The sequence below is a fragment of the Ascaphus truei genome, chromosome 7 (genome assembly GCF_040206685.1).
Source record: "Ascaphus truei isolate aAscTru1 chromosome 7, aAscTru1.hap1, whole genome shotgun sequence".
NCBI lineage: Eukaryota > Metazoa > Chordata > Amphibia > Anura > Ascaphidae > Ascaphus > Ascaphus truei.
Genome location: NC_134489.1, coordinates 84,452,298 through 84,476,243, shown reverse-complemented (window position 1 = coordinate 84,476,243; position 23,946 = coordinate 84,452,298). Strand labels below are relative to the sequence as shown.

At 39.5% G+C, this 23,946-nt stretch overlaps 1 protein-coding gene across 26 annotated transcripts in view; it reads right to left on the bottom strand.

Moving 5' to 3' along the window:
* BAZ2B (bromodomain adjacent to zinc finger domain 2B) overlaps positions 1-23,946 on the bottom strand; it is a 167,532-nt gene that overhangs the window by 16,848 nt on the left and 126,738 nt on the right. For 10 of the 26 annotated variants that reach the window (XM_075609279.1, XM_075609286.1, XM_075609278.1 and 7 more), the window contains 21 exons: positions 22,659-22,751; positions 22,497-22,558; positions 19,080-19,145; positions 17,771-17,836; positions 15,985-16,029; positions 15,675-15,707; positions 14,672-14,737; positions 13,624-13,785; positions 12,709-12,963; positions 11,982-12,196; positions 11,823-11,897; positions 11,036-11,270; positions 10,285-10,347; positions 8,530-8,674; positions 7,435-8,090; positions 5,173-5,437; positions 4,744-4,899; positions 3,820-3,974; positions 1,828-2,138; positions 1,322-1,457; positions 1,068-1,214 (listed from right to left, as the gene is read on the bottom strand). In XM_075609279.1, the coding sequence (XP_075465394.1) occupies positions 1,068-1,214; positions 1,322-1,457; positions 1,828-2,138; positions 3,820-3,974; positions 4,744-4,899; positions 5,173-5,437; positions 7,435-8,090; positions 8,530-8,674; positions 10,285-10,347; positions 11,036-11,270; positions 11,823-11,897; positions 11,982-12,196; positions 12,709-12,963; positions 13,624-13,785; positions 14,672-14,737; positions 15,675-15,707; positions 15,985-16,029; positions 17,771-17,836; positions 19,080-19,145; positions 22,497-22,558; positions 22,659-22,751 (3,407 nt within the window). The remainder of the gene's footprint in view (positions 1-1,067; positions 1,215-1,321; positions 1,458-1,827; positions 2,139-3,819; positions 3,975-4,743; positions 4,900-5,172; positions 5,438-7,434; positions 8,091-8,529; positions 8,675-10,284; positions 10,348-11,035; positions 11,271-11,822; positions 11,898-11,981; positions 12,197-12,708; positions 12,964-13,623; positions 13,786-14,671; positions 14,738-15,674; positions 15,708-15,984; positions 16,030-17,770; positions 17,837-19,079; positions 19,146-22,496; positions 22,559-22,658; positions 22,752-23,946) is intronic. The other 16 variants (XM_075609289.1, XM_075609299.1, XM_075609290.1 and 13 more) reach the window with 12 other exon arrangements.

Genomic DNA, 23,946 nt, shown 5'->3' with positions numbered 1-23,946 from the left:
TCACACACACCCTGCAGCCCGTTTTTCTCACACACACACACACACACACACACACACACACACACACACACACACACACACACACCTTGGTGCTGTCTGGTGGCTCTGCAGTTGCAATGCCGGGCAGGCTGCAGCCCCATTGGATGGGAGCCTTCCCCTCAGAGGTTTTTTTTTTTTTTTTTTTTTTAATGAGCTAGCAGCCTTTGTTTCCCGCTGCTGGCGGCCCTGATCGCGGCGCCCCTCTAGCCAAGCCGCGGCGGCGCACAGTTTGGGAAACACTGCTGTACCTGATTCGGCAGTCTGTGGTAGCAGACGTGAAGGTTTTGATAGCTGTGAAGCGTGGCCCCAGAGCAGGTTGAGGATTAGAGGAAAGCGTTCCCAAAACTCAGTGAGGGGTGGGACAGTGTGGAAGTATTAGGGCATTGGTGTTGGACGCAGGCCAATGAGAGGTGTGCGGGGGCGGGCATTGGACGCAGGCCAATGAGAGTGAGTGAGGGGTGGGACGCAGGCCAATGAGAGGTGTGCGGGGGCGGGCATTGGACGCAGGCCAATGAGAGTCAGTGAGGGGTGGGACGCAGGCCAATGAGAGGTGTGCGGGGGCGGGCATTGGACGCAGGCCAATGAGAGTCAGTGAGGGGTGGGACAGTGTGGCATTGGTGTTGGACGTAGGCCAATGAGAGGTGTGCGGGGGCGGGCATGGCCTGAGCAGGAGTGACAGGCCCAAGGTCCAATGCGATTGACCCTTGGGACGCAGACATACAGTGATTTCACAAATATATAGTAGATATATATATATATATATATATATATATATATATATATATATATAGTGACATCATAATGAGTTGCAGACACTACGTTATTGTTGCATAGCAAGCCTGTAGCAGGGGAACCTTTGTACGAAAACATTCCTAAGCCTTTTATATTTATAACATTGATGCTCGATTTACTGTGAGTAGGAATAGTGCCGTGGCGTTGTGGGACACATTGCTCCAATAATTGCTATTTATGTATTAGTTATCTTTATTGCTTTTCACACTTTTGATGTCTACTGTTATTCACATTACCTTGGCAATGCAAGCAGGACAAAACCAGTCACCTTCAGGTATCGCAGTGATTTTAGGTCTGTGGCAGTATGTATGACAGCCTTTATCACAGCCATCACAAAGCAGCAGCAATTCCTCGTTATCTCCTTTACGGCATATTTGGCAGTACTACAATGCATATAAAAATAGACACGGCAATGGCATTAAAGAAGGTGAATCTGCAAAGGCAGCTTTCCGAGTTTCGATTTAGTAACAAGAAGTCTAAAGCAACTTACAACTTTCATGATAGACTTTTCCCATGCAATTGATTTCTGTAATTGCTGAATGCACAATGATACTTGGGCAGCACTCCTGGCCTCTGAAAGTGCCTTCCTCCATATTTTCAGACCTTGGGCAATGTCATCTTCAATTCTGCATTGCAATAGAGATGATAGAAACAGTTTAGAATTACAAAACATTTTACCAGGTAACAAATCACATTGAAAGCCAAGCAATGACAAAACGTAGATAAACAGCCAATATGTACAACATTAAAGCAACGTAATTAAATGTAGAGCACAGACTGAATGTGTGCCTTGAAGCTTAGTCACAACCAGATAAAAAGTAAGATACAACTTTGCAGGATTATCAACATACGTAACAAAAATATTTTACAAAGCATCATGCAGAATAACATGATTTGTAAAAGACAAACAAGAAGATACATATAACAGGCAATAGAAAATAGGCTCCAATTAGCAAAGAAGCACAATAATTTGTTATATTAATTTCAATAACCTACCCGTCACCATCACCACTAATAGATGGTGCAGGAGCAGGGACAGTAACTGTGCCCACATTATCCAGTTTGATCTGAATGGTGGTACTTAAGGGGCTCTTCAGATACCTTCTCTCTATGTTCCTCTCCAAGTCAGTCAGCCTGGTTACGGCTATATCTAGAGGGTTGTCGCTCTTCCGTTCTAGAGCATTTGAACTGCCTCCTTCATCTTCTGTGTGTTCTCCATCATGGTCCATATGCCATTTAGTAACTGACTTATGCGCATAATATACCAAGTCTTCTCTTTCAGAGGCAGGTTCTGGACACATCCACCCCTATTGCAGCAACAGAAATGTCAGTACAGTTTGCCAGTTAAATCTTTCATTAATATTATCCTTGTAGCTATAGGAGCCTGCATACCAGTGCTGACCTCTTCAGCAGCAAACTAAGGCAGCGTTTTGTAGCAAAAACTAGTTGATTTTTTTTAACCCTTTTTTTGTTAAGGAACCCTGTAATTATATTGTGAACTTCTGGGGAACCCCAATCCTCTCTAATAGTCCGTCTGAGATCAGATGCATTGGAAGGAACCCCAACCTTCTCTAATAGCACGTCTGAGATCAGATGCATTGGAAGGAACCCCAACCCTCTCTAATAGTGTGTCTGAGATCAGATGCATTGGAAGGAACCCCAACCCTCTCTGATAGCGCGTCTGAGATCAGATGCATTGTAAATACTTCTTTATTTGGTACAATTTTGAAATGACATGAAAACTACAGGGAACCCTTTAGGGATGCCCAGGGAACCCAAGTGTACCTAGGAACACCTGTTGAAAAACACTGCACTAATTTCTCAAGTCTCAAGTAAAGCCAAACAAATGTGGCAACTCTGGAATAGAAGTAGGTAGAGTTTGCGTTGCACCGCCAAGACACAAAAACAAGGTAGAGAAGGTAACTCCAACATTAGTTTATTTAACCGTAAAAAAGGGGCAAAAACAGGCCAACATATTTCGCACTGCAAGTGCTTTGTCAAGGTCCCTGCTATCCTGCTATCACCCTGCTAACTCCAAATTATTAGCCCATAAACCAACTCCCCCTCTACAATCAAGCTTTCCTTTTGATTTGGAAAGGACTACCTCTCTCAGTATCTTAAAATATATTTACACTGTTCATTAACTTTAACTGAGCCCCAGAATCCATCTGGACTTTCTGTTAACTGTGGAATACAGTTCTGGCAACCTACGTGAAAGAATAAACACATATGTATGTGTATCTTAAATAGTGATTCCCATAATAACCTCCGGTTTTGCATTTAAGTAGTAATTTATGAAAAGTGAATCAAACAATATTGCCTTATCCAATCATATTTAATATGAAGGTCTGTATAATGAGTCTCACTATATTTCCAGCAATATAATGTTCCTTCTCCTCCTAAGATAAAATAATGACTTCATGTAGAACGTCACCAGGTGTACCATGTTGACTTGTGTGCTCCTTAGTACAGTTAAATAAGGCTTCTCTTATTTATTACAATCGGCTGATTCCTTTACTGGTATAAGGAGGACTTGGCTGATATCAAAGGCAGATTTTGCTTCTATTATTGGTGGGCTGTAAGGTCCCATTCCTGAAGAAGACCGAGCTATAAATATAGGAAAGGTTCGGCATTCTCAAATATTGTTCAATATTGCAATGTATTCATTTTTAGGAGGTTTCCTGTGAAAGAAATGGTCACACAAAAATGAGTGTGTGTAATATTATACTTGAAATGGATCATGGTGAACAAAAGTAGACCAATAATTGTCCAGACATACTGTGCTGCTGGGTATTTCCAAATGTATGCGTTCACACTACAGAATATTGGGCCTTTGTAAGCTTCTGAGATATGTATTATTTAGGGTCAAAAACAGTAGTGGCTGTATTTACCACCAGATAATACGCTCTAAAGCTAAATACACAGGGGATTGATGTTGACTTCTTTCCATAAAGTGATCATATTAAAACAATGACAATGATACTTTACCTTTATTTGCAAACTAGCTGATGCAACTCGTCTTTCAAGATCTTCCACCTGCTGAAGAATGGCCAGGTCTATCTCCATTTCCTGGTCCTCCACAGACCAGTTTTCCACAGCATCTCGAGTCATTTCTTCATGTCTATCTATTTCTATGATGGCGACTGTGGGTGAAAAGAGCATACGTCTAGAAGCAATTCATGATGCAAACTCCGGGGTGCTCAACTCCGGTCCACAGGTCCACTTCAGTCGAAGATTGAGCCATCTGTGCTGAAGCAGGGATATCCTAAAAACCTGAACTGTTGTGGAGGCGGGCTTGAGGACTGGAGTTGAGCACACCTGTGTTAAGTCTTCTTTTATCCCAAATTTGCCTCACACCGAGATAAGCAAGGCTTGCAAGCTGTAAAACCTGGATCTGAACGAGTACAAAGAGAAAGCCCCTTGTTTTCAATTGTGTTTTGTATCTTTGATAAATGTACCACTGATTTTTGAGTCAATTGTGTATCTCAGAGACTTTTATGCTAAATATATAACTTTATCCTTAAATAAACCCTGTAATTTTAGAAGCAGCTGGAAAGAAAACAGTGTACACACACACACTGTCTCTGCACGTCTCCGTCTCTCGGTTTGACCTTCCTGCCACATGCAACATGGCTGCCTCGGGCCCCAAAGGTGGAGCTTCCTGCATTTTACCCTGCTACCTCTTACATCCGACTGCTGATTGGCCCGTAAAGTGAGCTGGCCGGTTTATAAAGCGAGTGTGTACTTTTAAAATGAACTTTACTCAAAAATAATTTACTAAAAAAAAACACCTTATAAAACTCGGGCAAAACCGATCAAGATTTACAAAGTAAATGATTACCTGAAAAATTATACCTTGTTACAATGCATTACAAAATACTTGTATATTCTTGTATATTACAAAATACTTACCATCTTTATTTTTCAGACAAGCTTGAGTAATGTAATCCAAGTGCTTCTGAATTTGCTTTTGTAAAGACTTCTCTCTTATTCCTCTGAGATGAAGCACTTTCAGCAAAGATTTCAGATCTTCTGGATCTGTTATTCTCCACCAGCCAAACTGCATTTCTATTAGGAAAACAGTGCCGCAATCTCAGAAATGTAGTAAGAGTGGTCTCTCTGGGCAGAGATTAGAATCAAAACAATTCTAAGTAGATTTTTTTTACAGTGTTCATTCGACTATTGATTTTTGCATAATTAAGACGTAATGTAGAGTGTAGAGCGTCATTGTTTGCATTAGCTCCTTTTGTGGGTGTGTTCGATGGATATAAGAGCCTTAAGAGTTTTCTTTTAGCCGAAGAGCCACCAGACTGTTAGAGGTGATCTTATAATTGCACTTACCTTCTGGTATTGGTCTTGGACTGGGGAAATCTACAGGTTTGGGTAACTCAACAGCAGAAGGTGTGCACACCGATTTGTCACTCTGTGGCACGGGTGATTCACTTTTGTTTGTCTGAATGTTAGGTGTCAGGAAAGAATGTCCATTCCCTTCTGATAACCCTAATCCAAGACCAGGCAATGTTGATGAAAATGGAAGACTTGCAGGAAGAACGGTTGATGGCCATCCACAAAACTGAAGTCCCATCAGAGGTAAACCATGCTTCATCTAAATATAAGCACAAAACATCACAATGATTGTTCACCGAGCTAAAACATTTTGCTGTCAATAATACAACCACTTTAATGTCACACAAAACATCAAACAAAAAAATGTAACCTTCATATTTTTTGTATTTCAAATTCTAAAAGAGAAAAGGCTGACACGGCACTGAATAACAACTAAACTTCAAACAAGTTAAAAGAGCAATCCGAGCTCATTTTTATTTTCTACGTAGCATTGTAGCAGGGGGTCTGAACCCCATTAATTTCAGCTCCGGGGACCGTATGCTTTCCGAGATACAGACCTCCAAAGGGATGAAAACATGCAAACAAAAGTGAACAAAGAACGTAGCAAAGCACCAATTGTAATGTGAAAGAGTGTCACTTGCAGGAGTGGTGAATAAAAAACATCTGTGTAGACCCAAACGTGGTAGTTTCACATAAATTTGCAATCAAGTGTCAGCTCTAAAGAGGGTCGATGGAGTGATAGGAGATGATATATATAGCATTATCAAAAATCAGTGTGGAAAAGGTGAAAATTACAAAACCTTATCATAAAGGCTAAGGGTAAGAGAGTCTGTTGCTATCCATAAAGATGGCTCGTCATCTCGAAAGCTAAGAAAAATAGAGGAACAAGCGCACAGCTCTCAGTCTCTAGTAGATAAGAATATGGTGTATATTTTGATCAAGGTGAGTATCACACGTACAAAATAGCAGATCTGTTGATTAGGTTCAGCTATGTGAGCTTCCTGTCTGGTTGGAGGATCACCTGGTGCAAGACGAGTGGAACAGTCTTTATCAAGGGTTGCAGTTTGTTTCTAAGTTTCTTAATTTTTTCTTTAGATCACTTGATTGTTATTATCACACTGCTTTATTATTTACACATATGTGGTTGAATTGTATATTGTCACATTTAGGGTGTGTTTAGAGCGCTATTGTTAGTTTTTTTCACTTAGCTTCCTGTCTCAATCTGATTTGCTCGGCACCCCCCCGTCCTCATCCAATTGTAAGAGAAAGGGGTTTAAATGCTAGCATGTTTATTGTCATTTTATTGCCTGATGCAGTAGTATCACATTACGAAACACGTTGGAACGTTTATTCTATGGTTTGTGGACTGTCTTTGGACCTTTTTTACGAGTGTGGTTCACTCGATTGTCACATCTTCGGCTTTTGCCGACTCGAAATATGGTCTCCCTAGTGACGCTTCGGTGATGTCATCAGCCACCGCTCGTGGAGAAACACTCGCTAAGTGCTACGCCGGCTGTACTGGCTGCGGACCCGCTGGAGAGAAAAAGACAGCGAGTTCACTGTTTGGATGTCCTACCACTTACCATGTCGCCATGTTCCCCGGATCAGAGGTCGGCAGTATGAGACATCCACGCCGCTCGTGAGGACCAGTTGCGAATGGTGTTGTGGTAACTCATGTCATTGTTATATGAAAAGCTTAAAAGATCTTCTATTTTGTACGTGTTATACTCACCTTGATCAAAATATACACGATTTTTTAACCTACTGCATTGTTGTGCTCTCGTCCTTCTTCTATTTTTCTCAAAGGCGGGTGCCCTCGGCAAAGTTTAACACTCCTGCGTCAAGTGGGGCAATAAGAAGCTGAACCTGATGATGTCACCGCTTCCTATTGGCCTGAAGGGCGCAGGAGCATTGAATACCTCACCATTATGTGAAACCCTGGTTGCCGAGCGGAGCGACAACCCTAAGGAGATCTGTATCACCGGAGCAGAGGGTCCCCAGAGCTGAATAATTAGGTTCAGCTCCGGAAACCCCCAGCTTCAACACTATTTTCAAAAACATAAAAAAACATAAAAAAACATATTCTTCGACTGCTTCTTTAAAAACTGCAAATCTGTGCAAAGGGACTAAAATAGTGCATGTTACCAACATTACCAAGACACGGACAATTGTATCACCTATTAGTGGGTTTGCAAAATGTATCCTTGCTGAATAAACCGATCTACTTGATGAAGTCCAAAGAAACTGGAAACTAACCTGAAGAGGCGATAATGTGAATGGATTTAATCCCATCGTATTCTGTACAGAAGATGAATTCATGATTGGTGACGGAACAGGGGAAGGGGACTGGGACTGAAGCCGAGATGGTGGAGCTGAAGAGAGAGCAGCTGATAAATCTACGTTCGTTATTGAAGTATCATCACATGGTGTCCTGGGGAGGAGACTGAACCATTGTCTACTTCTGTCCGTAAGAGTCTTTAGCAGCTGTTCATTAGGAATTATTGGAGTGCTGTAAAACTTCCCAGGTCCGCTTACTATATGTGTAAATGGATTCAAGTCTGGCTTTTCAGAGCTGCTCTGGGATGTACTTGGCTGCAGGTTAATAGGGGTGCTCCTTGCATTGTTCTGATACGTTAAAGAGCATCCATTAGGTGCAACATTTGTTTTTTGGGTTACAATGTCAATTTCCGGAGGCATTTTGGCCACTTCTAACAGTTTGCTCAGTTTTGAGAAGGAACCAGGCTTTTGCAGAAACAAATTGGTGCTGTCCTTGTCTTTATGGTCTTTTTGCTCACCATTACCTGGATTCAAACAGTTTATTTTTTCTTCAAAGCTTTCAAATGTCTCTTCTTTTATCTGGATACTTTCTGCTTTTCTCTGCCTCTCTCTTTCTTTTGCCATTTCTTCGAGACCTAGCCAAATTAAATAGTATACACTTAACATTGAGGACAGTCCCCTCCATGCTTGATCATTTAAGTTTAATGTATATAATGTAACATTATGTTTTATATATATATATATATATATATATATATATATATACATACATACATACATACATACATACACACACACACACACACAACTAGGTTCCAAAGAGCAAACTAAATAAGGAAATGTAGAATTATGAACTAATTTCTAAATTATCATGTATTATTACTTCGATGGTCCAGGAAGCTCAGATCTAAAAATATGAAGAAGCTGCTACATGTGTCATATCTTTAAATGGACATTCTTTTTATTTACTACTGTGAAGCACTATGTATATTTATGACGCTATATAAATAAAGACATACAATACAATACAATTTACACAGGATTGCATACACTGGCCAATAAGTCATGCCTTACCTTCACCGCTCTCCATGCCTTCCACAAAAATACCACCACACTGTGGAAGGATCCAGTACCTACGCCTGTACCGATCCTGACCAAACATCATTGACCGCAAATGGTGGGATGATTCAAATAATTTCTTTCTGTACTGATTCTGTTGCTGTTAATAAAAGACATTGACGAGAAAATACACTGGTTAATATTAATCATTTTGCTGTGCTTCAATGAGAATCTGATGCTCTGCACAGTGCCACATAAGGCCGTGATTATACCAGAAATCGCCGGCGACACTGCGCAGCTTCAAAACAAAGCAATAGAATCCAATGAAAGCGCACATACCACTCGCGACGGTAGCGCCGCGACGTGCTGCAAAGCTTCTGTCTCATGAAGGGATCTGAGAATTTGTTTCTCACAGACGACAGCCGCATCACGTAATTGCCTCGGGCCAATCACGGTGCATCTGAACAAACCAATCACGCGGGTGTGTGTGTCATATATATATATATATATATATATATATATATATATATATATATATAGACACACACAATATATATATATATATATATATATATATATATATATATATATATATATATATATATATATAGCTCAATCCAGTTATAGCGCGATCCGCTACAACGCGAATCGGTTATAACGCGGTCTGAGCGTGGCTCACGAGATTTGAAAGCCTCCATTTTGCCGCACGAGGACTTACCGGCATCTAGATCTCTCTCCTCTTTGCTGTCAGCTCTCTCATTCTGTAGCCCCAAGGACCGCATTATAACGGGGTTCAGCTGTATACATATAGGGCCTTGAAAAGAGCTGTAGGGCTTTGCAATTTCAAAGCCAGCAGTACAACCAACTTCACACTGATGATACCCATTAAGGTTGAAACATGTCTGTGAATGGTTTCTCTGGCTTTGCATCTGATTCCCATGCTGTGCTTTAAAGCTGTGTTAACAGCGAGCATTAGCTTATATGGGCTCCATGTAACAATGTTTTTTCAGGCAAAAGGTGACACGGTGTGCTCATTTGCATGTCATTTCCCAGAATCCCTTACTGCAGTGGAAACACTGTATGCTGGGTGATAATGGTGAAAGGCAGGGTTGCAGACCTTTCTAAGACATGTGAATGAGCTCACAAGTGATATTCTTTATTGGCTATATGCAATACGGTGGATGTTTTTTGTTGCCTTTTTCACCCACCATAACTTAAAACACACACACACACACACACACACACACACACACACACACACACACACACACACACACACACACACACACACACACACACACACACACACACACACACACACACACACACATACAAAGAGAGATAAATTATCTGGCCATGTCTCCCTGCAGTAGTGCTACAAATCGCTTTTGCATGTGCACATGTAGCGTCGTTACGATTACATCATCTGGATCTCTTTGCCGCTCTGCAGTTTCTGGTATAATTGAGGCCTAACACAGTAAGGTTCAATTTTGCTTTACGACAAGACGTGTTGTGATATCTAAGTGACACACATTGAACATTTTTTGTGATATTAGGATTCCAAATAATAATAATTGTACTCTGGAGCATTAGTAATATCATTACCCATTTAAATATAAAAATACAAGTTAGCATTCATTAGAAATAGTTTCCATAACAGTAGTATGAAGAAAAATATTTGTATATGCCATACAATATTATGTATTTTAAGCATTATGTGGCTCATTTTGGCAAGTATCGAATCAGCCCCATAGATCTAAAATAGGTTACCTTAAGCAACTTTTCAATCTGTTTCTCCAGTTCCTCTACAGTGGCTGTTTGGTCCCCATCATCCTACAGACAACATGTGCAAGTATATTTAGGAAACAAGATCCACCAAGCATAGCTAAAATAGACCAAAGCGAAATATGGAATACCAAGTAAGACCATGCAAGGACACCAAAAGAAAGAGAAACTCTAGTTGAGGATCTTGGAACACGTCTGTAAGTGGAATAGAGGGCTCTATCCAATTGCTCTAATTTTGTCCCCGTTTTGCATCTGGGAGACTTTAATAAGTACACCCATCAGGGTGAGAATGTTTTTTTCCAGCCAATATTAGATTTCAAGCACGATCCAACTAATGCCTTGGTTGGCAGGATGGTATTTTGTATGACAATCTTTCAGGGTCAAATAAGGTCTTCAAAAGTTGCATGTGTATAATGTCTAACCAACCACTATTAACCAAGTAAAGTCATGATAATGACCTATATAATTGTCCTTTAGTTTGTTTTCACTCATTTTTCTCACGTTAACTGTCCTTAGTAAATGAATTGCAAGTTATGTTGAGACATGTAACAATGGTCAACACAAACTACCACAATTTGGAAACTAGTAATACTGTACTGTGAGCTGTAAGTTTGGTTTTGAAGTGTTATCAGATTTGGTTGCATTTTTTTATTTGTAGATTTCCATTTATCGATTTAATCCATCTTAATTTGTAATCGCTTTGAAGGCTTTCAAAATATAGGATCGTATAAAATACCTCATCATCACAAGTTTCTGCTTTTTTCCCTTTTTTGTCTTCATCGTCCTCATCTTCTTCATCTGCTTGGTCGTCGCTATCATCGTCATCATCATCATCATAGTCACTGTCCGCTCCCTTCCTCCTGCGCTTACGACCAGGAGTGGGTGTCCCTAAAGAATGGTGCTCCTCTCCTCCGTCACCGCCCCCTATAGAGTCTCTCTTTCCTGTCTTTTTAGCATGTATTATTCGAAGCCTTTAAGTTGACAAAAAAAGGACAAAATTAGGTGTACATTAGACCAATTATAAATCCACCCACATACAAATAAAATATTTCTTGATCAGCGATATCAAACAACACAATTACAAATAAAAAGTTTTTTTTGCTCAACAATTTTTCATATTTTTGAAAACACTTTACCACTTTCTTGTAGTTCCAATTTTCAGTTTGTTATGTGAATCGCACATTATTAATGTATGCATCAGTTCACTAAAATAAAGCGCGTCTGAAGCAAAAATAGCCTAGTATTGTGTGAATTCCACTTTTTAATTAGTTGGTAAATGCTAGAGACCCTTGAATTCTAGGGGTAGCTGTAATGAATTACAACTCCCTCCTGTATGGAGTGTATTATATATTATAGTATTATATAGTATATTGCCAAGTCTCGTGCAGCAGATTGAATAATCCAGCACTGGACATGCGGAGAAAAGACCTTGTCCCCACACTGTTTCACACATGCTCAGAAGTGGCTGAAGAAAGAATCCACCCAATGGGCTCCCTGAGAAACCAATAGGAAATTATACTTACTTGCGAAGTTTTCCTTCAACCATCCACTTATCTCTCCTTAAATTTGACATGTGGTCAATATTTTTATCAATTTCGCTGAAAAGACGACAGTAATAAATATAGTTTAATAGACGGTCCACAAACCAGTGATGGATGTGGATGTGATGTAAACAGATTTACCTCACTACACATTTGCTACATGCCAGCTCATTAGCCAGGAAAGCAAGAACCAATGCTTTCTGTGCTGGAGTGTGGGCCTGGAAAGCTTTTGTCTTAAGACTTTCTGTCAGGTCAGTTTGTCCACAGTGGGCTTCCATAAAGATCTGTAGAATCTCAGAAACATTGTCCCTGTTTATACCAATATTCATCAAATGTTCCCCAAGAGCGGTTTTAGCCTGAAAAAAATATATATTTTTTTAAAAAATCAGTATTTTATCACAGCCTTTAAACACAATAAAATACCTGTATTAAAAATGTTTCCCTCCTAATATTGTCATTATGCAAGAACTAAATTTTATTGAAAGAAAGTGGAGGGCTTAACGTAATGTCAATATAACATGAAAGAATGAGAGGGCATATGATCTACTCAATCTACAAATGAACACAAGTCATGAATTTGCTTGCAATAACCAGAGAAGTTACATTGTGCACTCCATGGTGTAAAAAGCAAAGTTATTTTATCGCAGCAAAAGCACAGATGGCGATATTGCTAAGAAGATATTATGAGATATGAATGGACACCTTCAGTGTGGAATGAGCCTGCAACACTGAATTGCAGGCCTGTTCAGAACTAGAAGGATTAAGCATATGGTAGCCCAAAGTTAATAGACTGACTTTTACCTTAGGGTCATTAAATGTTCCCATTAGGCAATATTTTTACTGTAGATAATGGCTAAAATGACTATACCTTATATCCTGATGGGACTCCTGGATCACATACAGCAGCAGACAGTAGCCTCACCAGCAAGTCCTGTACTTCCCCTATGCTGTCCCCCATATTCAATAAACCTTCCTGAAGAACATTTAACGTAGGGACATCAGAGTGGACATCAAAGTCAAGAACTTTGCCAAAGTTACGTAGGAACTGTACCACCATGAGGCAATTGGAAAAAGTGCTACCAGAAAGAATAAGTCCTTGGATGCGTGACAATTCTGGCAAAGGCTGCAAAATATAAAGCACAGAAAATATGGTGAATATTAAATATATTATTTTTATTGGTATGGTAACAATTTTTCTTCAGTGCACATTTACAACAATGAACTGCCCATGAATAAAAATATCTGTCAGTGCCAAACAAGCTTGCAGCACATTTCTGTAATGGAGGAGCCATAAGACAGGGACATACATATCCATTGTTAAAAAGTCTAAAATAACAAGCATATACTGTATTCAGTATGCCGGGTAAGAATATTCCTGATTAGAGAATCTTACAATATAATGGGAGTTACTGAGATGTACAAATGGTGTGCGAGTTTGAGAAGATGTCGAAGCCACTTGCTATTGTCTTGATAACTGGAAGTCTTTTGTTCCCTGTAAGTTGCCAGATATTACTGAGAAGACTTCTGGGGCAGTGTGTGTGTGTTACTCAGTGAGGAGTTGGATTGTCTGTTGAAGGAATGTACTATATATTTTGAAAATGCAAGTATTGTACTGCAAGGGATGGCAATTTGAGGATAGATACAATCTAATACAGCTAAACACCTTTGGCAGATAGCCATAATGTTAGTACGATGTTGGCAAACAATGACAGAAAATGAATTGGATAAGAGAAGGGTGAACATTGTAGCACAGGGGGAATATTTGTACTTTGATAATTAATACCTTTTGATCTCCTAAACACATGTCTTCAGTGGGCTTCTTTAGCTCTTTAGCCAACTCAAGTTCTAACCTTCTTTGTTCAATCCTACGTTCTTTATTTATTCTTTTTTCATCTCGTTTCTCTTGCTTTAACCGTTCTTTTTCCTTTAACATAACAGAAAGATGCTGAAAGCACATAGAGAAGATGTAAAGAAGGAGCAGTTCTGACTGGCCATTTTTTTGCCCCCACCCTCCCCCCTTTTTATTTACATAGATTGGAAGCATGGGGTCTGCAGAACTGACCCATGTTAATTTCAACTCCGGGTTGGCCAGTGTTTCCCTGAGATACTTTTTAAATCTCCCACATTATGCCGGTCAATAGCAAGCCTTGACATCATCTGTCGCAGCTTCCTATTGGCCCGTGTAACCGTCAGGTGCCATCTCAAAAACCAGGGGTGAAATTAACGCAGTTCAGCTCCAGGGTTCCTCTGGATATATATATATATATATATATATATATCTCAAGGGGAACCGTTGCTTTAACTAGTAAAATGTCGTACAATTACATTAAATTAGCACCAGGGGTGAAATTAACGCAGTTCAGCTCCAGGGTTCCTCTGGATATATATATATATCTCTCTCTCTCAAGAGGAACCGTTGCTTTGACTAGTAACATTTCGTACAATTACATTAAATTAGAAATATATAAAGCATCACTTGACAATTAAACATTGAACAAGGGTTTAAACAACCTTTTGCTGTCAAAAAGCCTCCCAATTAGAGAAAATCTTTTTACCAAGTAGAAGTAAAGTGTATGAATGTGAGCAAGTCTATAGTTTAACTAAAATTCTCATGGATTTATATATTCATAGTATATATCTATATGTAAGAAATTAGCACCAAGGGTTATATGGTATATTAAAGTCCGGGCTGCAAAACTGGGACAAAGACTAGAGCAAAAAAACAAACAAACATGAAAATGTATTTAAAAAAATGATATTACCCTCAACTGGAGCTCTACCAAACATCAATTTCTATCACCATTATTGTTATTAATAGCAACCGCACTTACTTCCGCTTTTTTACGCGCTTCCACAGCTTTCATTAGCATTACATGTTGTCTTCTCCTCTCTCGTTCCTATCAGGATAGATACAAATCAGTCGAAGCTCAACCAGAGAGTTAAATAACAATTTGTTTGGTGAACACGAAGCCGAGGGTTGCAGATTTAGCACAGAGACTAGTCACGGTAAATGCTAACAATATAACACACATAAGGCCAAGTTTGTGCATGTTTTAGTTGAGGTTTAGAAAGCAGATACACAAATCAAAAGCGATAAAGTAAAGCAATGAGTAATGAGGACGGTGTAAAAACAAAAAGCGTACAAAGTATACTCATGGTCAGTTACAGTGTGATGCTCCTGTATAAGCTTGCTAGCAGAACACAAAGCATAATAGTTGGCTGAAACAAGTCAATTACCTTACATCTGCTTAAAGTCAATTAGGTGGGAATCTACTGAAAATGGAACCTGTTTGCATAAATAATTTGGTACTGAAATTACATTTTCTTAGTTATGGGCCAAATAAATCTAAAAATAGTTCTGGTTCATAAACATGCATGAATAAACCAAGATTGCACAATGAACTATCCCTGAATGCACTGCCTACAGATATAGATATAAATCTATATATTTATATAGACACACGCTCATACACAGGTGTGCTAAAGCACAAATTTGTCTATGTCACATAATAATAATTGCTTGGAATTTAGGTGCGACGATGACATTTGTTTGAATTTGTCACCTAAATTAGGGCAGCACAATATCTTTGTCAAACATGCGTATTATTAGTAATACTAGTCTGGGGTTCAAGTGCAGACTGCAGAATGAGAAATAGTTTCAGACACATTAGACTTGTCTTTACCAAGCAGCAGATGTATGCAAAGCTCTGTGCCGTACAGCCATGCAGCAGTATGTAATGTGACCGCAGCCAGCGCTATACTTTATGCATTGCTATGAGAACCATATCACAACCAAATCACGATGCGGTGTTAGATGTACGAAAATAAACATACCCATACCATATCTAGTCTATGCCTCTCCAACTCCTGGTAGAAAGAGTTGGCACATCATTATGAAAAAGAAATGGTACAGATCACAAACCACTTTGTAAGAAGTCATATCCCCAGAAGACCCCAATACCAAAGCAAGGCAATAATATGCAAGCTGGAAAAATTACACAATGCAACAACTTAAAGACGTCTGTGCAGCTGGAGGGGCCTGTACCCCAGTAGCAGCACAGAGAATAATAAACAAAACATTATTTTATTTTAATTTTAATATAATAAAAGCTAGTCCAAAAAACTACAGTGAAAATGTACAGACCTGATGTTTCAGAAGGACTGCTTGTTGCCTTCTCATTTCCTTCTCCTTTGAAAGAAAACAAAGAAAAACTGTTGAAATCAGTGGTAGTGCTTCATAGGTAAAAACAAAACCATTGTATTTATTACATGCAATCATGTGCAGGTTCGGGGGGTATAGGGAATGCTGCACATTATAAAAACACTTGTGTGGTCCCAGAACAAGGAGAGCGGTGCACAGCATATGGATAAGAATGTTTGACCTATCTTCTCCTATCATTATAAAAACACTGAACTAGTAGAAAAAAAAGTACTGTATAGCTTCTGATAATCTAACACAGGGGTGGCAAACTCCAGTACTCAAGGGCCAGGTTAAGGATATCCTGCTTCAGCACAGGCGGCTCAATCAGTGGCTCAGTCTAAGACTGAGCCACTTGTGTTGAAGGATATCCTTAACCTGACCTGTCAGTGGCCCTGGAGGACTGGAGTTGGCCACCCCTGACTAACAGTTGCACTCGCTTGATGTAAGAATCTGCCTGCAAATCTATGTACATGTGTTTACTTCCATGGGAATTTTAGCCCGCATAAAGCATGCTCATTTTAAGATTGTAAAAGGCAAGGACACATTGACGTGGCGGTTAATGCACCCTGCAAGAAATCCATGCACAGGTTTTTAGCACATCTGCTCGGATGAATTAATTACACTGCTAAGCTCAATTAAATACATAAAAAATGTGATTTTGCTTACTACACTCTTCTTCTATGTGCCGCTACAAACCTAAGCTTTACAGAACGACAGTATTATTAAGCATTTAACATTTCTAAACATAGCGTGTTACCTCCATATTATAGTCGAAAACTGGTTAATAACCACTCCAAAAGAAAAGCATACATTTACTCATAAGAAGCATTAGAGAATATTAATTCAAATCAGTTTCTAAAGTTAATATGCATGGCTGAAAAATGCTAAAGCGCCTGTGTCAAATGTGAGGGCTGTGGGCTGTGGGCTGCCATCGCAGTCTCCATGTGTAATGCGGAATTCATTACCCATGGGAGACTGTGATGGCAGATACCTGGACAACAGATCTCTTCAAAAAAAAACATTGGACATCTTTTTAGAAAGGAAAGGTATACAGGGATATACCAAATAAGTCAGCATGGGAAGGATGTTGGTCCAGGGAGAAAACGGATTGCCATTATTGTGTATGGAATGAATTAACTTTTCTCCTTTAGAGATATTATTAGATGATATTTCACTGTTTTGTGTTTGCCTTCCTCTGGATCAATATACTGTAATTACTAATATAGGATAAATATCTGTTGTCTAATTTAGCATAGGTTGAACTTGATAGACGTATGTCTATTTTCAACCTCATCTACTATGTACACATATGCAAATAGTCCAAATTGTATATGTGCAATGTCACTTGCACCTCAGAGCACGGATGCTGAATGTTGCACAAGTGAGCTGTTCTAACAGAGTGACAGGGACAGGTTGGAATTGGTCAATGAAAAACTTTGCTGTGGTTCTGTTAAACACGGCCTAATTCTCTGAACTGGTGTATTTATGTTTCAAGGGAAGGTGCTTCCATTGTCAACCTCAATAAATAATAAATATATCTGATAGAAATACTGATTACATTAGTTTTTGGACACATATTTCTGTCTCAAGACTTTTCCCTCTGTAACTATGATAATTACTTTTAAGCAACATCTTATTGAATCTTATTGATGTCTCATATTGGCCAACACACATTTGATACAAATAGATGAGTTTTGAATAAGAACTGATGCTCTTCATCTAAACTAACCTGTATTCGTTTCTCGGCTTCCAATAATTTGGCATTTGCCGCTTCTTCCTTCTTTTTCTTTTTAGCCTGTGCATGCAAAACAGGTCTCAAGGTCATGCAACAGCACAACTACAATCTGAAAACTTCATCAGACTCAGAATGAAGCTACTGTACATGCCTTACTGGGAGACAGAACAATACAGGACACTGTGCACAGTACAGCAAACACTCTGCCTGCTTATCTTCCGTCTGCCTTCTACTTAAATAATGGGTGTGCAAAGGCGGTGCAGTAAGAAAGGTCAGACTTCACTATTATCAGTTTAGTATTGTAATGTTATAAGGATTTGTTGTGACTCAGACCCGTGGTGCTCAACTACAGTCCTCAAGACCCACCAACAGGTAAGGTTTTAAGGATATCCCAGCTTCAGCACAGGTGGCTCAGTCGAAGATTGAGCCACCGGTGCTGAAGCAGGGACTGATTGAGCCACCTGTGCTGAAGCAAAGACTGATTGAGCCACCTGTGTTGAAGCAAAGACTGATTGAGCCACGTGTGCTGAAGCCGAAATATCCTCAAAATCTGACCTGCTGGGGGGGGTTCTTGAGGACTGGAGTTGAGCACCCCTGGCTCGGACTACGGGATCGCTCACTGACATGACTCTGCCCCTTTCATCTTTATCGCAGATGAACACCAACCACTGCATCAAACTCTATAAGCATCTCTGATCGATTGTGGGTTTAACTGACCAATATTTATGTAAACCCTTATCCCTGTCATCTTATACATTCTCAACAAATGTTTGCAAAAGATCATTGAGCAGTTGGAGGGATAAAGGAATTTGTGATATCTGTAATGATCTGTTTGTATTCTTACGCTTGCTCATTTTGTAAATATATTTCAACATTTTGTTGACGGTTTTAGTACTAATTTGCCTAAAGTATTAAAATGACAGTACCTAAACTGTAAAAGAATGAATATTCAGAAATTTGCTTCATCTGTTTGTTTTTTTACCCCATTTATAACACTTAACTAAATATTATCCCAAACCTTTACAGAAACTACAAATACTTAAAAAAAAAAAAAAAAAACTTTTATTTTAAATGCAATAATAATAAGTCAAACTGTGGCATATTTTAGTTATTTTTCTTGTTTTAGCAGCCAAGTGATGTATTTCATACACACATGCAAGGGACATCACAAATAACAGCAGACCCTACAGTATTATTACAGGTGGCAACAAAACATGCACAGAGAAGACTGCACACGTTACAAGTTACAAGGTAGATAAAATATTTCAGTTAGTGCACTTATGTTAACACTGTCGTTTTTTACCTCTAGAATTTGTTGGGCACGAAGTTCTTTTTCCATTCTTATTTGCTCAATTCTCTTGATTTTTTCCTAAAAATAAAACACGGTTAATTTATTGCATTGCCGAGACTACATCGATACAGAATTATCTAAATATATTACATATAGTGTAAAAACACCAGGGAAAAGCAGCAGAAAGTACACAGATTAAGGCTATTTACACATGATTAGAAGGGATTTACAGCAGATTATAGTTCATAATATATAATCAGAAAAAATGGATAAAGACAAATCAGAACTGGACAGAATGTAAGAAGAGACACACAAATGAACATAACGGGAAGGAAAAAAGATATTTATTACCAATCAAGACTTTGTTTTTAATGTAAACATGAATCAAATCGTAAGGATTAATTGCAGCTATGCCAGGAAATGAAGGAGAACATAAAATAGCATTGAGTACAGTTCAATTACTGTACTTATTTATGGTTCTCCAACAATCAACACATTTTATGGCCATTGACTCCCTATTTTTAGGGAATGGGCACATTTGAAGTCTATATTCATTGGCGTCTTGATTATGTCACCTTCCTTTGAATTAGAATAGCAAACAAAACATTGCAAAAGGACAAAAAACTTAATGAGATGGATCAAGCAGATTAGTATTTCATCTGTGAATTTCAACTGCAGCAATCCCCCCAAAATAGTATATATATTTTTTTTTTAATTCATATTTGGAAACAGGGGGGTGCGCAGAGCTGACCATTGATGCTACTTTTAGCTTCGGGATTGCGGCTTTAACCCCTTGGGAGCCAATTATACGTAGCTACTACGTCACTAAGGGACCCCAAGACATGGTAGCTATGTCAATGTTCAAGGTCGTTTTTCTAGGGGAGATCCCGTTCTGCTCCCCTGTGTAGCACAGAACGTGATCTTACAGGAAGACGAACAGAAGAGGACTCCTCCCCTTCCTTTCTGTCATTAGTGTCATTAGTGATGCAGTGATCACGTGCTCGCAAGTGCCGTTGCCCTTCCGGCACTCAAGAGTTAAAAGGTATCTTCCGTCCCGGCCCTTTTTCCTCCATGGATGGGAAGCAGGGTGTCCCAGTTGAAGGCGCAATCCATGCAATATCCTACGTGTGTTTTTAAATAAGTATGGTCTAATACTACAAAACTGATTTACTACATTTTTTAAATTCAACTCAATGCCATTTTTAATGAGTTTTAATATACTGAGCATTCTTTCATTTCTATAGCAGGTTTTAACACACTTCCCCAGCAGTGCAAGATCTTTGTAACACTTTCCCGTTTGTGATAATTTGTTGACAATATTTCCAGCAGTTTGAGCTGCAAACTGCAATAGATAATGTTACCTTCGTAATATAAGAATACATTGTAGCTGCCGAGTTTCACTGACTGAAGGATTGATTGAAACTGAAAGGCAGCCTTTTAGTAAACCCTGGAAGCAGGATCTTTGCTGATCACTGGAGAACGAATCGATCGGCGCCTTAGGTAATTAGTTTTCAATAAAGGTAATCAAAGGCTGCATATATATATTTTTTTTTAAAGTGTATGTTTGTTTTTTTATAAAGTGTTGCTTGGATTGCCTCTTTAATGTTAGCTCTAGGTTCAAGAGATACATACCGGGAAAGGCTGCACCTGTACATGTCTTTCTAACTATCGACCTGTCTCTCTCCTGCCTTTTGCCTCTAAACTCCTTGAACGTCTTGTATTCTCTTGCTTGCTCCATTTTCTCAAACACCTATTCTCTCCTAGACCCTCTACAATCTGGCTTCCGCACTGCTCACTCCACAGAAACAGCCCTCAGTAAATTAACTGATGACCTCCATGCTGCCAAAGACAGAGGTCATTACACTCTGCTCATATTACTCGACCTCTCTGCAGCATTTGATACTGTGGACCACCTTCTTCTCCTTCACATTCTCCACACTCTTGGCATTTGTAACAAAGCCCTATCATGGATCTCCTCTTACCTCTCCAATCGTACTTTCAGTGTTTCTTCTGCCAACACCTCCTCCTCTATCAACCTCTGTGGGGGTAATCCAGGGCTCTGTCCTGGAACCCCTTCTCTATTCTCTTTACACACTCTCTCTAGGTGACCTAATCACATCTCTTGGGTTCAAATATCACCTCTTAGCTGATGACACACAAATTTACTTATCTACCCCTGACCTTACACATGCTATTCAGACTAAAGTTTCTGAATGTCTCTCTGCTATATCATTCTGGATGGCCCTCCGCCGACTTAAACTTAACATGGTAAAAATAGAGCTCATCATACATCCTCCCAAACCTGGCCCTACTACCTCCTTCCACATTACTTTTGGAGGTACTAGCAGTCACCCAGTAGCCCTAGCACGCTGCCTAGGGATCACATTTGACTCCTCTCTCCCATTCTCTTCTCACATTCAAAAGGTAGCAAAAAACTGTAGTTTCTTCCTCCACAATATTACAAAGATATGCCCTTTCCTCTGTTGCTCGACTGCAAAAACTCTGACTCAGGCCCTCATTCTCTCACGTCTCGACTACTGTAACGTCCTGCTGTCTGGCCTTCCTGCCTCTCACCTGTCTCCCCTACAATCTATCCTAAATGCTGCTGCCAGAATCACTCTACTCTTTCCAAAATCTGTCTCAGCGTCTCCCCTGCTGAAATCCATTCTTCTGGCTTCCTATCAAATCCCGTATTACACACACAATTCTCCTCCTCACTTTTAAAGCTTTACACTCTTCTGCCCCTCCTTACATCTCAGCCCTAATTTCTCTCTATACAACATCCCAACTCTTGCGTTCTGCTCAAGGAAGTCTTCTCTCTACCCCCTTTGTATCTAAAGCCCTCTCCCGCCTTAAACCCTTCTCAGTGACTGCCCCGCACCTCTGGAATGCCCTTCGCCTCAATATCCGACTAGCACCGTCTCTATATCCACATTTAAGACCCACCTCAAAACACACTTGCTTAAGGAAGCATATGAGTAGCTCCATGGCTGATAATTAACACCTCGTACTGGCGCAAGCTTGCCAGGTATGCATCAGTTCTCAAGGGCCAACAACCGACCAGGTATTAGGGATATCCCTGCTTCAGCACAGTGGCTCATTGACTGAGCCACTGATTAAGCCACAAGTGCAGAAGCCGAGATATCCTTAATACCTGACCCGCTGGTGGCCCTTGAGGACTGGAGTTGGCCACCCCTGCATCAGTGGGTTCCTGGAGCTGAACCATATTAATTTCAGCTAATGGGACCCCCTGCGTCCCATCTTTAACTTCTATATTTAGCCAATATTATAATAAACAATCCCAGAGACATGCCTAAAAACTATATAGTCCTTAGTGTATCTAATTTTACTTGATATATCTGTTGTCCAACAATGAAAGATATCAATGATCTGTATTTTACTTAAGAAGGGGAAGCACAAAATATGTACCTGTTGTTTCAAAATCTTTATTTGCTCCTTCTGCTTCCGTTTCTCTTCAGCAGCCATGATTGCTAGAACAAGATATAGGACAATGCGAGACGGGAGAATTGAATACAGGGCAGACTTGTCTTGTCATGGTTATTCGAGTGCATTGTATAACAAGTCTCATACCTTGCTGTTTCTTTGCTTCCTTAGCTGCTCGAGCTTGTTCTTGTTTTTGAAGTTTGCGGAGAAGTTTTATTTGTGCTGCTTGTCTTGCTATTTCTGGAACAGAATACAGGAGAGTTAGCAGAATGACATATACTGTACATCCATCTGCTGTAGGTCTGTATTATATACATATATATATATACATACATATACATACATACATATATATATACATATATACATACATATGCATACATACATATACATATATACATACATACATATACATACATATATATACATACACATATACATACATACATATATATATATACACACACACACACAAACACACACACACACACACACACACAGGGTAAAATAGCTCGGCACTCACAACTGCTAAGTATAGCAATAAAGTATGTCAATGTGACTATATAATAACAATAAGGGTTCAACTTAAATAATACCCACATAACGTGAGACCAATGTGTAACAATATATGTGAAAAATCTAAGTGAATGAATGATACCGTGTAAAATTACTGTATATAAAAGTTAATAGTGAAAATAGTGAAATGTAAAAAAGAAAAAAGATGGAAGGAGAAAAAGATGTGGTGAAAAAATTAATAAAAAGACAATCCTAAAAATACAGTAGATGAGTCTGTAGGACAGTCCAAATACTTGAAGCGGAGTCTAGGGCTGCTTCTTAAGGATAAAACACACACACCGAGGACCAAAGACTATTATACTGCTCCAAACTTGACATTAACGCTGTTGCTGCCAGAGGGGCAAAAGTAGTCCATAGAAGCAGCAAATGGGTTAACATCTTGGATGAACATTCAAGGCTTTCAATGCCTCAAAGTGATTTGTATCAGTTTTCACTTGCTTATACAAAGGATGCTACAGCAACTAAAAGTGTCATGATTATGTAGGACAGGAGTGGCTAAATCCAGCCCTCAAGGGCCACCTACAGGTCAGGTTAAGGATATCCCTGCCTCAGCACAGGTGACTCAATCAGTGGCTGTGCTGAAGCAGGGATATCCTTAAAACCTGACCTGTTGGTGGCCCTTGAGGACTGGAGTAGGACACCCCAGGTGTTCGACAATAGAAGGAGAGAGGGCGAGTAAACTGATGTGCAATATGATAATGATTTCCATAACATTTTCAGTCATGTCTTTTTCTCCATTGTTTGTGTCATTTAAATGACCAGAAAAGAGCTAGCACAATTTTTGGAAACATTTATTGAAGATTGATTGCATTGGAGAAAATATTAAACAACTTGCACTGTGCGCACACACACGTGTGAG